This window comes from Acanthisitta chloris, unplaced genomic scaffold, assembly GCF_000695815.1.
Source record: "Acanthisitta chloris isolate BGI_N310 unplaced genomic scaffold, ASM69581v1 scaffold32244, whole genome shotgun sequence".
Lineage (NCBI taxonomy): Eukaryota > Metazoa > Chordata > Aves > Passeriformes > Acanthisittidae > Acanthisitta > Acanthisitta chloris.
Window position 1 is genome coordinate 1 of NW_008669257.1, and position 16,756 is coordinate 16,756.

Here is a 16,756-nt window from a genome sequence, read left to right on the forward strand (position 1 = left end):
CAAGCACAAGAGCCTGTTTATTACTAGCCAGCTAAACATCACTAACAGCTATAAATTCAATCTAGCACATCCCAATCAAATCTGTTATCTCAAACCCATGTCCCACGTTGGGCGCCAAAAAGAACTGTCATGGTTTAACCCCAGCCAGCAGCCAAGAACCACACAGCCTCTCACTCACTCCCCCACCACCGGGATGGGGGAGCGAATCAGAAGGGTAAAAGCTACAAAAACTCATGGGTTGAGGTAAAGACAGTTTAATAGAGAAAGCAAAAGCTGCACACACAAGCAAAGCAAAACAAGGAATTAATTCACTGCTTCACAGGAGATGTTCAGCCATCTCCAGGAGAGCAGGGCCCATCACGCGTAACGGTTCCTTGGGAAGACAGACGCCATCACTCCAGATGTCCCCCCTTCCTCCTTCTTCCTCCCACCTTATATACTGAGCATGATGACATATGGTATAGAATATCCCTTTGGTCAGTTTGGGTCACCTGTTCCAGCTGTGTCTCTTCCCAATCTCCCGTGCATACCCAACTTCCTTGCCAGTGTGGCAGTAAGGAACGCAGCAAAGGCCTTGACTCTGTGTAAGCTCTGCTCAGCAACAGCAAAAACATCTCTGCATTATCAACTCTGTGTTCAGCACAAAACCCAAACATAGCCTCATACTAGCCTCTATGAAGAAAGTTAACTCTGCTCCAGCTCAAACCAGCGCACTCTGAAATGAAATTTTATCCAAGACACATCTAATACTTTGTGCATGTTTTCCCAGTTCATTGCTTCATTTGTTGTTGATCCATTTAAAGAAATTTCTTCTGTAAAGTTGTTCTCCTGCATGCTTCTGTAATACCCGATCCAAACTTGATATGTTTGTAGGTCTTTGAACATGCATCATTGTGGATCTTGCTCATGGTGTTTTGGGCATCAGTCATATGAGTAGCTCGGTCCATTTATGTTGCCTAAGGGGTGAAGCAAAAGTTGTGGCCCTGCCTTACTTCCTGTGTAATGTCTTTTGTTTTGGGAACACTTGTTGGATAGCTTTGGGCAGCCTCTTGGTAGGTAGCATGTCCTCCTGGACTGTAGGTTTGTTGCCATCTATGGAGAGCCTGGAGAAGGAAATGCCTGAACTGAACAGGGGCTCACATACTGCCCTCGTTCCGCTAGTGGAAAAGCTTGGTTGAAAGACGTTCGAAGTTTGGGTATTGAGTAACAAGAAGAGTTGACTAAAGCACAAAACTATACTTATTTTAACATGAGTGGAGGCAGGACTTGCTCTGACTGAACCTTAAAGTCCAGCGCAGTGAGCACAAGGAGCTGCAGTGAATGAGCAGTCACCACTTGGCTTGACCTTGACCAGTGGTGGGTCTATCTTGGAACTGGTTGCCATTGGCTCTGTTGGACATGGGGGAAGCCTCTGTCAGCTCCTTGCAGAAGCCACTCCTGTAGCCTTCCTGCTACCAAAACCTGGCCACGAACACCCAGTACATTAGTTCAGACACTGGAAATCCTACTGTCAGTGTTGTGTGTTTGAAGAGTAACATGTTAGACTCATTTTATTGTAAATCTTAAACTGGGTAGTAATCGTGGATTCATTGAAATATCTGAGACTTTTGAGTTAAGATATCCCATTTTTTTAAAAGAAACACATAGAAGTGCCTGTTTAGATCCAACGTGCTCTTTGTAAACAAAATAATGTGGGTTTCTGGACCTTTCCTGTTTATTTAACCCTTTACTTTTGTTTCAGCTGTAGAGTCCAGAACCATGCAAAATGTTTTGTTTTAATTAAACTTTTGCAGTCAATGATAGTCTGAATATTGATAGAGATCTCCCATCCTTTTTGCACTAAGATCAGTTGCAATTCTGTCCTAGTTTAGTGTAAATTAAATGCACCATATGACTACAGATTCCAGCTTTGTATAGCATAGAGGCAAGCAGATGTGACAGTGACTTCCATCCTTGGTAGGTAGCTTCCTTTTACCATGAAGCAGTGTTTGGTATGTATGTTTGTATTGCTGCTCAAGGTTAAAACACAAGTCTTTGAAACCTCTGACTCTCCTTAAGATGGGAAGCACATGTACAGAGCCCACAGATTGGCAGTCACTGTGATAGGGATAGTAGGAAGATGTTACTGCCACTTTGCCTGATGAAATACATTGTAGCCTTTCTCCTTTTTCCCCCTTTTTTTTTCCCTTCTAAATTAATGTCTAATCCCTCTTGGAAAAAGTATTGCTTTCTATGCAGCCTGCTGAGCATCATTTTATAATGAGGTTTCATCACAGTGGGTATTACTATAATAGGCTGTAAGATTTTTCCCTCCCTAACCCATAGAGTCACTGGCCTATATTTTCTGGAGATGTGAATAGTCTCAGTTTTAGGGGTGAGATCCATTGAATAGGAGGCCAGTTCTTTTCTCACCTAATAAGGACTTTCAATTGAAATAGGTAAAAAATGAAGTAATCCAAAATAAAAGTTTTTCCAGCATAAACACAAATTCTTCTCTCTCTGTTTGATTAATTTTCCATTTGGTTGTAGAGTGCAGTAGAGAGGTTATGGATGAGAGTATGGATGAGGGTGGTTGGTGCAGGAAATAAGGAGGTAATTGTGAGAACTCATTGCCAATTGCACATCCCCATAACAGTTCCTGAACATGCACATGGTGCAGTCCTGGTTCTCTAGTTGTTTAGTAGAGAGAGGTGTCAGGTGTGCAGTCTTTGTTTTTGAATATTCAGGATGAATTTTTAATAATATTTTAGAAAACACTTCCTGGGTGACTTTCAAAAGTGTGATAGCACTTGTTAACCAATATTTTCTATTGCTCCAGGTGGGGAAACTGAGAGAAAAAATCCAAGAGGTTAAGCAAGAAAGGGAGCAGGAGCAGCACAAGCACACTGCCTATGTTTCTGAACTGAAAGCCAAGCTCCACGAGGAGAAAATGAAGGAACTTCAGAGTGTCAGAGAGCTACTGATCCGGCAGCACGAGCAGGAGGTGGCAAGAATGGTGAAAATCAAAGATGGTGAAATTCAGCGTTTGCAGTCAACAGTCAATGTCCTGCGGGACGGGGCAGCTGACAAAGTGAAGACAGCACTGCTGAGCGAAGCGAAGGAGGAGGCTCGCAAGGCGTTCGATGGGGAACGAATCAAGTTGCAGCAAGAGATCTTGGAGCTGAAATCTGGCAAAAAGCAGCTTGAAGAAGCTTTGAACAACATCATGCAGGCAGATAAAATGAAGGCTGCAGACCTGCGCACGGCGTATCAGTCCCACCAGGATGAGATCAATAGGATCAAGAGGGAATGTGAGAGAGAGATCCGCAGGCTGGTAAGTTCTTGAGTGATGCTGCTTATTTCAGTGTATAGCAGGTGTTACTATGTATGTACCCGTAAATATCAAAGCACTCTTTGGCAGTGACAATTTTCATCAGTGCTGATTGCTGCAATGGGCCACTGTTTCCACTACCTTCTCCTCCTTAGAGCAAAGATGAATCTTGGCTCCATGGTTTACCCAACACACTCCAAAGCTTCATGTTGCATTAAGTGTAATACTAGGCAACCAAGACTTTTCAGGATGAATTTTCTCAACAGATCAAAGAAATAGACTTTCCCATTCCCACTTGCTCAGTGATACTCCTGGTGAACCAAACAAGTCAAGCATTGCTCATTTGGCAGTGCAACAACTTTGTGAGATGGCAAAATTAACTTCTCGTAGAGCTTTTGTATTTAAACTGAAGGAACCAATTGTGCTGAAGCAAGACAATGTCTTTGCTTCTTGGGCATCTTTATCCAGGTCATTCAATTTTGCTGCCCTTTTTTATTTTTCAAATTTTCTGTGTTTTTTTCTATAGCAGCAGAAAAGTTAGGGCCTAGGACAGCAGGCTTTTTTCACGCTTCGTAAACCTAGGACTTCAGCACAGATGGCAGACTGTGCTGTTAGTCTAAAATTGAAAACCAGGCAGTATTTCCCAACAGTGGGTGCCCCAAATATTTCAAATTATTCAGCTTTGTGAAATGTAAGGAATCTAAGATGAGCTGTACATACTAGTGCATTTAGAGAGGTCCTCATCAAAAGACACTTCTGTTTGGTACCATGATATTTACCATATGCATATATATATATATCTAATTGTTAATCTGCATAATCCAGCAGTGCAAAAACTATGCAAATAAATTCTAAGATTACAATAAGGTTATTGTTTATCTTATGCCAAAAAGTACAGACTTGGAATGGAATGAAACATTAGTTTCCTTATGAAATGTCAGTTTGCATTTGTGCAGATATAACCTCTTATTTCTTGTACTCCTTGCAAAAAATATTGGTGAGGGCAAGCTACAAACATTTAATACCTGTTTAATGGTGGTGATTTTCTAAGACAATGAAAGCTTTTTATGCAGTTAATATTTACACTTGAAATGAAATGGATGTTGATCAAGTGTCAGGGGTATCATTTCCTCCATTAATTAAAGACTGATAGTGTGGGGTTTCTGCAAACAATTTCTTTCATATTTTGTTCTGTTATAAATGTAGAATGCTAAAATAGTGACTATGAAGTACAGGCAATTTTAAAAAGTGTTAGAGGAGAGAAGATTAATATATTCTGGCACATGTTTTTCTGGAGAACATTTTCTAAGTGAATTTAGCCTTCTCAAAGGGTACCTCACCAAGAAATGGTGAGGTGAGGCACATATAGCAGTGCACCCCAAATTCTGTCCTGCCAAATCACTGCAGTAAATAAACCATTGCTAGGCCTTTGAGTGGTATTTTACGAGAAACACTTAACTCTTCACTTTCAAGGGTAGAAGCTTTCAGCCTGCTGCAGTGCAGAGGTGATGAAGAAGGGCACTCTGTTTTCTGTCCCCCCCACAAAATAGTCCTGTCAAGTCATTTAGAGTTTTAATTGGAGCCTTGCTGAGCCTCTGTTACTCAGTATATCTGAAAAGGTGAATGTACTGGGGGAGTGTGTAGACAATTCTTTCCTATTCCTAGCACCAGAGGAAACCTGCCATTGGTCTGATGGGAAACCTCTGTATCTTCCTCCAGGAGCCTGGTGCTGCCTTGTAGTGCCTCCACTCCTATCATATAATGAATTTCAATTTTTTCATTAAATTTTATGGTGTTGTTTATGGGGTTTTTTTGAGAAGTGCTTCTTCGAGGCATTCATAGCAGTTTAGGCAGTTGTTACTGCAAAGGGCACTCTTTAAATCTGGGGCAAGATAAAAAATACTGCAGGGTTTCTAGATGCTGCTCTTTTCCTTTGAGAGAGCAACTGGGATTATAGAATCTGATCATCAGGATATTTTCCTCTCTCCTCTCCCCCCCCACCTCATTTTAATTAGTTCAAGGGATGCTTGCCTTCAGTTTCAGATTAACCCTGTCAGCTCTGGATTTGGGGTTCTCGCTTGGTTCCTACCCTCGTGGGATGAAATGGCAAAGATAAGACAGGCAGTGTTATTAATACCAGCACAGTTCTGTAGCTAAGCCTCAATTAATGTGCTCTTTAGTATGTGTGTAGTGTTTTATGGCACTATTAAGGAACCAGCATCTTTGGGATTAATGGCCTAAATGGGCAGGCCATACTGTAATTCAAATTCAGACAGAGTCATGCAGGATACAGTCTGATTGTCTTGTCAGACTTGGCTGATTTATTTTTGCATTTCAGATCACAGGTTACTTCTGCAAATGTATTTCCTATAGAGATTGCAGTTTGAAAAAAAAAAAAATCAGTATTTTTGCTGTTAATTGTAATACCCATGACTAATTTGAGTAAAATCTTGCAATTCTTGGCTGTCATCAAAAACTAAGCAATGAGAAAGGAAAAAAGCAAAATCCATTGTCTATGAATATATGGATACAATTACATTGAGTACATAAACTGCCATGCTTGTGTTGTACAAATGTCAGTATTTTAGGCATATGATTTATCAATTATGAGATTGCCTTCATAGTTTTGAATTGAGACATGAAAAATACCCAATAAACATCAATAGAAACACAAATGGAGAAGGTCCTAGTGCCTAATGTGAAAAATACAACACATTTTTTCTCTGTGCAGTATGAAATTATATTGGAATTTGTCACTTCCTGTAATGGACAATATAACAGTAATTTTCATTAATTTAGGGAATACTAGTTCGTGTGGATTTTATTCCCCCATCCACACCCCCCAGGGAAATATTTCTCTGTTGTATATATGCATCAGCACAATGTGCTGGCAGCTAAGAAACCAGAAGTAAAATTAGCTAGTAACAAACTGGAGAGACAAATGAAACAAATGTCTTAAAAGAGGCACCTTGGAGAATAAGATAAGAAAGCACGATCTGCTATTGCTGAAGTAGTTGAGTCTAAACAGTTGTAGTGTTCTGTATAATGAAAACTACATTGGTATCGGTTGAGATACTTAGTAATAGAACGAGTATTAAAAACTAGGAAATGAAAGAAAAGGGAAAAAATCGGAAATAGCAGCTGAGAAGTAATATACATGAAGGAAAAATTGTTAAAGCATGTTTCTATGAATTAAAAAGATATACAAAATCACAGTTGTACTTTTTCATTCACAGATTTTTCCATATCCACAGCCTTGAAACATATACATCCAGCTGAAGGCTGCATAGGCAAACATGTACATAGCTAACTCTGTGTGAACAGGTTTCTATTTTAATGGAATTCTTGTAAGTGATACTTCTGGTTTCCTTCTGAGGGCTAGGCTGGTACAAGGTAAATTTAATACAGACCTGATTAATGGTGAAGAGAAGTTGAGTTTATTAAGTTGTGTTTATAAAGTAGCATGAAGAGCAGAACTGTACTGAAAGGCCATTTAATGTTTTAATGCAGGCTCACAAAATTCACAAAATGAGTTTATTTCAGCCATTTTACTTAGGCCTTGATTAAGCTTGTAATTTAACTGACTTATTTGGGTTTAGAATCAGGTTTAAAGATAGTTGTCAGTGGTAAGTAAAGTTTATCTCTTTTTCGTGATGTTGCAGAAATAGCATGTTTAAATTGTTGGTGAGCTTTGGAAACAGATCAACCTTATTCTGTTATCAGCACAGCTGGGAAGGAGGGCATGGCTATTAAAGACATCATATTAGGTTACATTCATTCTAGGACTACTTGGACACTGTTTTTAAGAGGCCTTTACTTTGCAAGGCATGATTCTCTCTTAGTGTTTTTGCAGATATAAGAATAATGGACACTTTACAGTGCTTGTCTCAGAAAATATATGCAAAAGTCCAATCATTAAAAGGTTATTGAATTATGACATCACTGATCTACTTGTTTGTAGTATTTTTTGAAGAAGAAACTGAATGTTTATTTTGTGAACACTGTTAATATAAACATAACATTTAAACTTGGGAGTAAACAAATGACACTTTTATCATGTTCTGTGGTTCACAGTTATAGTATATTGTTTCTTCTACTGGAAATTCTTTAATATCAAACCTTCCACCTCTTTTGCAGCTAAATGCCATTCTACCCTGTTAAAATCTTTACATGTACAGTCTTCCTAAACATTCTTAAACAGCTTGGATTGGAATTAATTGAAAGACTTTTATCTTTAATGTAAAATAGTCCCAGTTTTCTTAACCACAAAATCAATGAAAAAGAATCCACTGATCTTATTAGATGTGCAATAAGGTTCCTGTTTAAGAGGGCACATCCTACACCAGATGAATTAAATTTGCATATTTCAATTGTACTCTCAAATAACCTCATAAAAATTGTCTAAAGAGTAATGTGACTGTACTGCAGATTCATACTTGCAAGGAAAAAATCCTTTTGCTCTTAATAGAATCAAAGTAAAAGAAATTGTGTTCAGGAGTGATTTTCAGAAGTTCCTGATCAGCCATGATTTATGGAGACAGATGCACTATTTAAGTGTCCTTAGTCTCTTTAGTCCTAATTATCTTGCTGCATAAATTAAAATCTCCTTCCAGTGTGGAACTCTTCTTCTGTTTGGTGTTCACCAAGTATATCTAGTGCAGTGCATGGAAGGATATAATTCAAGCTAATAGATTAAGCAGTTTCTAAAGGTAAAAATCAAGGACGTTTCACAGAAACTTCTGCTCAAGGGGAAAACCCTCTTACAGAATAAGCTTATGTACCATCTATATTGACTTTTACAAATATTATTATTTCAGGTTTGTGTCTGTGTGTAATGCTGCATCTCCTGATGTATGTGAAGACTTCAGAATGTATCACCTTTTCAGAGTTAAGAATTAGGTTGTTCCAGTTCAGGCCAAATCAGAATTTCAACGCATGTCCTTCACAGATTCATATTTTCTAACCTAGCACAGCTCTTAATATGTTTGTCTGCCTGTAAGTCCTTAGTATATTACTTAGCATTGCTATTCCATAAGTGAACTGCAGCATCATAAAATCACAGAAAAATCTGGATGCTGAGGGTCCTCTCAGAGGCAGCTAGTCGAGTGTCTCACTGCCATGAGATTTGGATCAGGTTGCTCTGGGTCTACCCCAGTCCAATTTGAAAGTCTCCCAAGTTGGAGTTTGACAAATCTCTGTGACACCCCCAATGCCTAGTCACTGTGAAAAGCCTTTTCTTCTTCCTCTTTCTATAACTTTGATTGTCACCCTTGTCCTTTTGCTGAGCATCTTGGAGAAATGTCTGCTTTGTTCATCCCTGCAGCTCTTTTTAGATTGCTGGTTGTATGTCTGCAACTGTAATGCATCCTGCCTTCTTTCCTTTGGCAGGCTGAATGGGCCTGGCACCCTCCCCATTCCTTGAACACTGCATGCTGCAGCTCCATCGTGGTCTTAATGGCCTTCCTCCAGTTATATGACACTTATGTTAGTTTGTCAATACCTTTCTTTTTGTGCTGGGGAGCTGGCCACACTGCTCCTGGCATGGATTCACAAATGCTTAATAAAAGCCCAAGTTGCTTCTCTATCCTTCTGGCTATATTCCTCCTGGTTTGGCACACTATCGAGTTAACTTCAGTCATGGCAAGCTCTCACCACCAACCATATTTCCATCTTGCCCTACAAGACACCAAAATCTTTCCTTTTTTCCTTTTTTTTTTCCATTCTTCCCATTGCGGAACTGCCAACTCCAATTGGCATTCAGCCTTCTCTGTTGCAGGCAATCGAGCTCTCCCAAGGTCAGGGTGTTGTATCTGTCTTAAGCAAACTTTATAAGGGCATTTGTGTCATTTCTCCAACATGTCAAGTCCCCCTGAATGGTGTTCCTGTCCTCTAATGTAGTAACAGCTCCCCCAAAATTTGGTATCATTGACAAATCTGGGGAAGGTGTACTCTGTTTCTTCATCCAGGCGATTGATGAAGCTGTCAAAATGTATTATTCCCTAATGTAATTGCATAATTTGCAGTGGTGACAGCAATTTACTATTAACATTTACTTTCTCCTGCATTCCTGTTACTAGGATTTTAACATTTTAAGGCAATGAAATTCAAATCTTTGTTATAGTCAATGCTGGGGCGATGCAGAGACCTTTTGTCTCTAAAGATTCTGGAGTAGAGGAGCAGTTGGCTGTTGGCAGGGGCACTCCTGGATCCTCTGCTGGGAGAGAATCTGGCTTTTCTCACTTGTGCAGTGGCATGAGTTCTGATTCCTAATTAAAGTCTTGAATTTTGAGACTGGAAAGCTGAGCTTTGAATCATCCAATGCAGTCATTCAGGGTTGGGGAGAGCAGCATGTTTCTTCTCAGCCACTTAAACCTGCCTGTATTTCACTCACAGCTGCTGATATCAAATTGTAGGCTGCTTCTCTGGATTTTGCCATCTGTTTGAGATGCATGTTTCAGCTGCATTCCAAGGCTGAGCTAATCTTCTGCAAAGAGCCTTCCACCACCTCCAGAACTGTAGGACTGCAAATAATACTTGGCTTTCTATCCTCTGTGAAGATTTATGGTTGCCCTCTCTGGAGCTAATAGGGAAACATTCCAGCCAGACCTTATTCCCCTGAATCAATGGTCTTTTCTGTAGAACAGGCTCAGCATTTTGTGTTTGTTCTTAGTATTTTCTAAAGACTCTATTATGGTAGGTAGATAGGTCACAAATTCGACTTTTAGATCTCCTTACAAATTGTGGACCAGTATTAAAAAGCCACAAAAATTACATAGGGTGTGGCACCTGGACAAAAATCTCCTTAAGGTTGTTTTACTGAGTTCTGCTAAATTTTTCATTTTTTTGACTACCTGTTCATTCTAGCTCTCTTGATGAACACTTGGGATAGGCAACATATGAAATACAGTAGTAGAGATTGTAGTTGACTACACCAGTGGCTTTTGAGAAAGAGGTGAGAAACATCCTATCAATAAGTTCAGGAATTTTCTGCCATCAAAACTTTTGATATATGTGAGATTTACCCACTTTACAAAAATGTGGGAAAATCTACTGGAAGAAAATACTGACAGTTGATGTAGAAAAATTGCACATGAAATGAAGAATAAGCCTCATCTACCCATGTCTACTCTACTGAAAGGCTACATCTCTTGTCCCTTTTCCCCCTAAGGTTCCTAAATAAGCAGCAAACATTTATTTAAATAGCTGACCCTATCTGGTGTGGAGAATGCTATGCACAACACTGGAATGTTTTAATTTATTGCTCCAGGTGGGCTTTTAGCTTGGGATAGTTTTGTTAGGTTTAGTGTCCCTTTATAAATGTATAAGGTGTTAATTCCACTTGGTTCAACCCTTACCTGTTTATTTGAGTGGCATCTCCTTTTTTTTCCACTCTTCCTAGTAGCCAGCAATCCTTCTGTCAAGCTAGCCCCATTTTCAGTGTCAGGCATTTAGTAGAATGATTAATTAAAGTCTTTTTCTGGAGAAGGACACTGTAGAATTTTGTTCTGCAGTTGGCTAGGAGATAACATTGACTAGGATGGGTAAAGAGGAAGGTCTTACACTTGGCAATGCAGCAGCTGGCGTTTTCCGCTTTGGAAACAGAGCATGTCACTGCCTTGATCTGGCTTTTAATTCCCTGGGAATTTCTCTTTCAACTTTATGGGAGGCTAAAGTTCCTCCAAAGGTCTCTGACTTTCTTTCACTGTGGCTATTAAGTGTGGAATAATTGGCAGGGGATATTTTTTTCCGATGACTGGCTTGCTTTTCTTTCATGTCTGATAAACACTCATTGCTGCTCATTTCTCTCAGCTGTTAGAGGTGGTTAGATACCTGTTCTTAGGAACCTGAGTCATTTTGACACAGGCTATAAATATGAACTCTTCATTGATATAATGCAGGTAGTGACTGTATTCATCACCTAACGTTTGACAGCACAAAAGCCATTAAGAAATGATACTTTAGGAAGCTCTAACTTCAACCAACAGCTCCAGAGTCACTTACGATACTTAAGGTGATTTCTCAGCAATTTCTCTCTGCAGCTGCTTGTGAATGATCTTACTTTCTTTAAAGTCCTTTTTTAGAGGGTATTTCTGCTACTTCTCAATGCATAGAATTGAAAATGTGTTCTAACCTCATGTTGCTCCACTGCCCCCCTATCACAGACTCTTGGTACTGAATTGTACCATGCTTAATTTCATAATGAAAAATATCACTCTTCTGAAGTGCTTTAAAATCCATGCAAAACAGAACATGCAAGAGTTCATGTGACCCTGTTGTATTGTATAGCTGCAAAAAGTGGACAAATTTGTTTTAAACTGAGAACAAATTTAAAACCAAGCAGCCAGCTGGAAGGAATTTCTGGGAGAATGGATTTGATTTAACACAATGCCTGTGAGCCCAGTGCATGGATTGGGATCTCATTGTGCTAAATATGTTGGAAGAAAAGATGGTATCTACCCTTTGTATGTTAGTGAGAGGTTTCAAATTAGTAGTACAGGGTGGAATACATAAAAGCAGTGGTAGGAGATTGGTGCAGTCAAGTTCCAGTTGCCATTTGTTCCTTCAGGTAGGAGTAGTGCCACTGGAGGAAACAGAAAATGCTTCTTAATCTGATCTGCTGAAGGGTTTCTGTGCCTAAAGCCTTTCTTTCCAACACTGTCACTTAGACTAATAAAAAATATTGCTTCTCTTTTAGACCATGTATGCAGTCTTGACTATGACAGTATTGCTTCCACAACATGTGCTTGATCAGAATAGCAAGCAGCAGGAAACTCCAATTAATCCATTTTAATTTTCATTTGCTAATGGAACATACTCTTTTCCCCATGAAAACACAGACCATAATACATGGTCTAATATACATATCTAATACAAACCTAATTACATTAGGCTGTTTTTCTTTATGCTGCCAATTTTTTTGCTTTATGTAACAAAATGTGGCTCTCCAGTGACAAAACTGTCATGGAGACTTTGAGCTTTTACAACTATTAGAATATATAAGACTAGGGTAAACTAAAGTCTTTTGGGAGTGGTTGACCTTTCTACATCAGCTTTTGTACAATTTAAACCTGAACCACCTCTCTTTTTCCTATTCTTGTACCTCCTTTTTTATTGCCTCCTGGGCCCTTGACCTACCATTTTTCCCACATGGAACTGAGGGATGTTACAGCCTTGTAAAATATTTCTCTTCACACACACACACACACACACACACACCCACCCCCACCCATTCTGGAGCAATTTGTACTCTGTTAAGAAAGCAGGCAGGAAAGATGAACAAATTTGCCCTGTACTGTGCAAGTCTGAAAAAGACAATAAATCTTTGGGTCAGGCAATGGGGTAAATTTAAGAAAATTGAGGCATTAACTAGGTTGATGTAGTTACCTTGGATAAATAAAGGGTGTAACTGCCCTCTTGAAGAAAGGAGAATTGTATTGAGCCTCAGGCTTCTGAAACAGGACTTAGAGGCATTTTTTGCTGCAGTTCTGTTCATTTTAATCAGTTTGTGATAAGTTAGTTGCTTAGAAATTCTTTTTTTCTGTTAGTTTGTGCTTATAAAAAACTAAGTGCTATTGCAACATTCTATGTATTTGTGTGCACACATACATATACATACATATACATAAATGAGGAAGGGATTCTCTCGTGCCTACGTGTAACTTAAAATAGAAGCCCAAAATAAAAAAGGATATGCAGTCATTGCTATTGTATTGCTATTTTTAGTTATTAACAGTGTCTCAGAGAGTTTTCTATTTGAATGAAACATGGGGAATTGTTTTTTTCTGAAAGTTTCAGCACATGTAGATTTTTGTGGTGGGAAAAATAGCAGGAAGAGCAGAGGATTCTGCCTTCATTCCTGGCTTCCCCTAACTCCCACCCCAAGTGGGCATTTCTCTCTAATGTGTGTGAACTTGTGTGCTTTGATCTGTGGAAGTGTGCAAGGAGGGTGAGATGGGTGTGACTGCACTGCACATCTGTTCCAAATGTTCAGTTCAGCAAGTAGGAGACCTACCAAGATTGTTGCTTTCTTTTCTTTCTTCATCTTGCAACCTATGTCACTGCATTTACCATTTAGGCTGTGAGAATATGAAGAGGATGAAATGTGCTACTCATTGGGTAACAGAAATCAGGGCTGCCTATATAACCTTGGGTGTTCTTGTTAAATGTGTGCCTTGCGTGGACAAATTCCTGTCTCAGTTACATGGATGGTCAATGTGAACACCTGTGTAATTGAAAGCCAAACTGTCCACAGTATTTAGTTACATGACATTTTTTCCTCCCCAGGGGTCCCTGATAGATCAGTGTGCATGACAGAGAGCATTCAGTAAATGAGGCAGCTGCTTAATTTTTGTCATTGTTGTCCACTGCACAGTCCCTGTGAAACTCTGCACGTTGCAAATTCTTCCATTAATAAAATCTGCATTCTTTTCCTGTGTGCTCTGGTGGCATACTTGAAAGTCTCACGAATCTGCATTAACATACTAGGAACTATTGTTTTTATTTACTGTATGAGAAATTGGAACTCAGCAACTTTTCCAAATCAAGAGAGAAATCTTCATCAGAACCAGCCTTCATCAATTCCAGTTAGAATTTAAAAGCATTTTAGACCAGTTTATTTACTTCAAATCTGGCTTTTTTTATCTTTGATTATGGTTCAGCCAGGTCATCTCCCACCACTCAGGTTCTGTACATGAACTAATTTCACATGCTTTGTAGACTGAAAAGATTAAGGCAAGAATTCTGAAGAAGCAAATTGCATCCCATCATGTAATCTCACTGTGTTAATCCTGTACATCATTTAGATTGAATTATAAATTACTCCTAACACTTCCCTTTTTCATTTTTCTTTTATTTTTTTTCTTTTGGTGTAGCTTGACATAAAGGACTTCTATGGGTGCACAACTACAACGAACAACATATGTATGATATAACAAGTTCATTAGTTTCTTTTATTTTTTCCAAATAAGATTATAATAGTCTTTATTTCTAAAATTCCATGTTGGCCTAGAAAAAAATTCCAAAATTCCTTTTATGTTGGCCAAGAAAACAGTTTTGAAAAATGAAGGGGATACAGCACATATGTTGTTAATGGTTAATGTTCTTGTTAAGAAATCTGTTTCTATAGTAACTGCTGCAGATTGTCACTTCCTCCAGCATTTGGAATAGTACCAAAGTGGATTTAACACTGATGCTGTGAAGGACAAATCCTATGAGAGCTGCAACAGATCACTGTGAGCAGTATGCTTTATTTGGTATGGAGATGTATGAACACACAGTTCAGTAACCATAGAGGGTGTCTAAGAACTATTTTTTCCTACCCTTTATTCTAATGCTCTGTGTGCATTTACTTTTTTCCTTCTACACAAAGACTAGTCCTCATTTGACTCTTATAACGAGGGCACATAAAATACATAGGTATGCTTAAGATTTTAAGTTTAAATATTGTGCATGTATATGCTACTATGTCTGTGAAGAGATTCACCAGGTGATTTTCACTAATAAGGAGAGAGTCAGCATGGGGCAAATGTGTATGGCTCAAGCTCTGAAGCAAAGCCCAGGTGAGTTTTAAACAGTGTCTTTGTCTTATCTGGTACTAGCCCTGTTCTCTGAAACGTAAACAGTGACAGGGAGGTTTTTATTCTGTTTACAGAAGTGTGTATCCTCAGATGAAGAGGATGTTTTCAGTGACTGTGTATTCCGTTTCAGTGCACGTTTGTGTCTGGTTTTGCTTGTCCCATAAGTTGAGACTGTACCAAGCAAACTCATGATCAAGTGAAGGCTGAGATTGTATTAAGGAGAGGGGAAAAAGCTTCAGAGGAAGTATATTTTGGTTTTGGCAACCACAGTTTGGTTGCAGGTATAATTCTCACAGAACCAGAATTTTGGTTTTGCAAGTTTGTAGGTGTGCATGCAGTGAGCACTTGGGGATGTTACAGGAACTTACTGCTTGCATTATTTCTTTCCAGATGGATGAGATAAAAGGCAAAGACAGGGTGATTCTGGCTCTGGAGAAAGACCTTGGTGTCCAGGCAGGCCACACACAGAAACTGCTCCTTCAAAAAGAAGCTTTGGATGAACAGCTTGTCCAAGTGAAGGAGGCAGAGCGATACCACAGTAGTCCCAAGAGAGAGCTTCCCGCGGGAGTAGGGGATATCTCCGAACTCATGGGAAGTCCGGTAAGAAAACTGTGTTCTCTTCAAGTGTTCAGCATGGGATAATTGCTGCCTGGGTGTCCACATTGGGTTTGCAGTTACTTTTAAAATACAACAAAGGACCAGTTAATGGTAAATGACCCTGCACTGCACTGTGCTGTTTCACTGATGATTTACAAACTCCATGGACCTCTTAAATTGCAAAGAATGTTGAAAAATATGTGGATATCGAACTTCTAGAATTTACATTGTGACCTTCAGCTGTGAACCCCAGTACTTTCTTGCTATTTCATTACTTTAGGAATATTTTAACCATTGGCAATTAGGTACTATACTTCTCAAAAACTGAGCCATGTGATTTAATCTGTGTCCTGTGCACTAGAATTATTTTAGCTGAGAGTAAGAAATCTGGTGAGAAGTAAACCATAATGTGTACAATATTATTTATCTAGCTCATTTTTTTAATTGTTAAACTTCTCCATATATTTCACAAGTAGACAGTGTTCTTGTAGCAGTTCCACAGGATGTTATTGTTTAGTGTTTCAGTTAACCAAAGTAAGTTTTTCAGACATTGATGTAAGAGTCTGTTTTAAGTTTACACAATCCACTTGCTAAACCATGATATAAAACTATGGAGAGCAAAATATTTTCCATAAGGTAATTTTCTATATCTATATGCTTTTGATGTAAAGGAGCAGCATTTGGATGAACGAGATGTGCGGAGATTTCAGTTAAAAATCGCTGAACTGAATGCTGTAATAAGGAAGCTGGAAGACAGAAATACTCTCTTAGCAGATGAAAGAAATGAACTGGTAAATTAATTAGTAATAACACAGATGGTGACTGGGAGGGCATCTTGATGGCAAAAGATTTAATGTGGAAAGTGAGTGTTATAAATAATTTAGAAATTAGTCCTGGTTGGCCTCAATCAATTATATCTAAATATAACAGATTTCTATAGAAATTCATCTTGTGACCACAGAAGACATGGATAGACTCTTTCTGGTTTTACAGAAATAAAAATTTACAGATTTATATTGGGGTCATTGTTATCAAATTGACTGGTGTTTTGCATGTGGCACTGTACAATGATGCTGTGTAAATCCTGCATAATTTATGCACTTAAATTACTGTATTAATCCTTTGGAAATGTGACATTGGTTTTGTGACGTTGCTTATGCTAGCTAGGAGTTAAAAAAACTTTCTTCTGCTAGTGATGAAAAATCTGCCGTTTCTCAAGGGAAATCTCTGAAGTAGGTGAAATTATCCTAGGAGAGTCGTAGTAGCTTACAAA

The 16,756-nt window shown here is 38.8% G+C and overlaps 1 protein-coding gene across 1 annotated transcript in view; it reads left to right on the forward strand.

The window, feature by feature from the left end:
* Positions 1–1,161: 1,161 nt before the first annotated feature.
* The window catches only part of LOC103800864 (janus kinase and microtubule-interacting protein 1-like), a gene marked incomplete at both ends in the record, with an annotated part of 21,609 nt that continues 6,014 nt past the window's right edge, over positions 1,162–16,756 (forward strand). Inside the window, 4 exon segments of the mRNA XM_009073255.1 lie at positions 1,162–1,225; positions 2,819–3,313; positions 15,277–15,486; positions 16,155–16,274. Coding sequence (XP_009071503.1) covers positions 1,162–1,225; positions 2,819–3,313; positions 15,277–15,486; positions 16,155–16,274 — 889 coding nt within the window.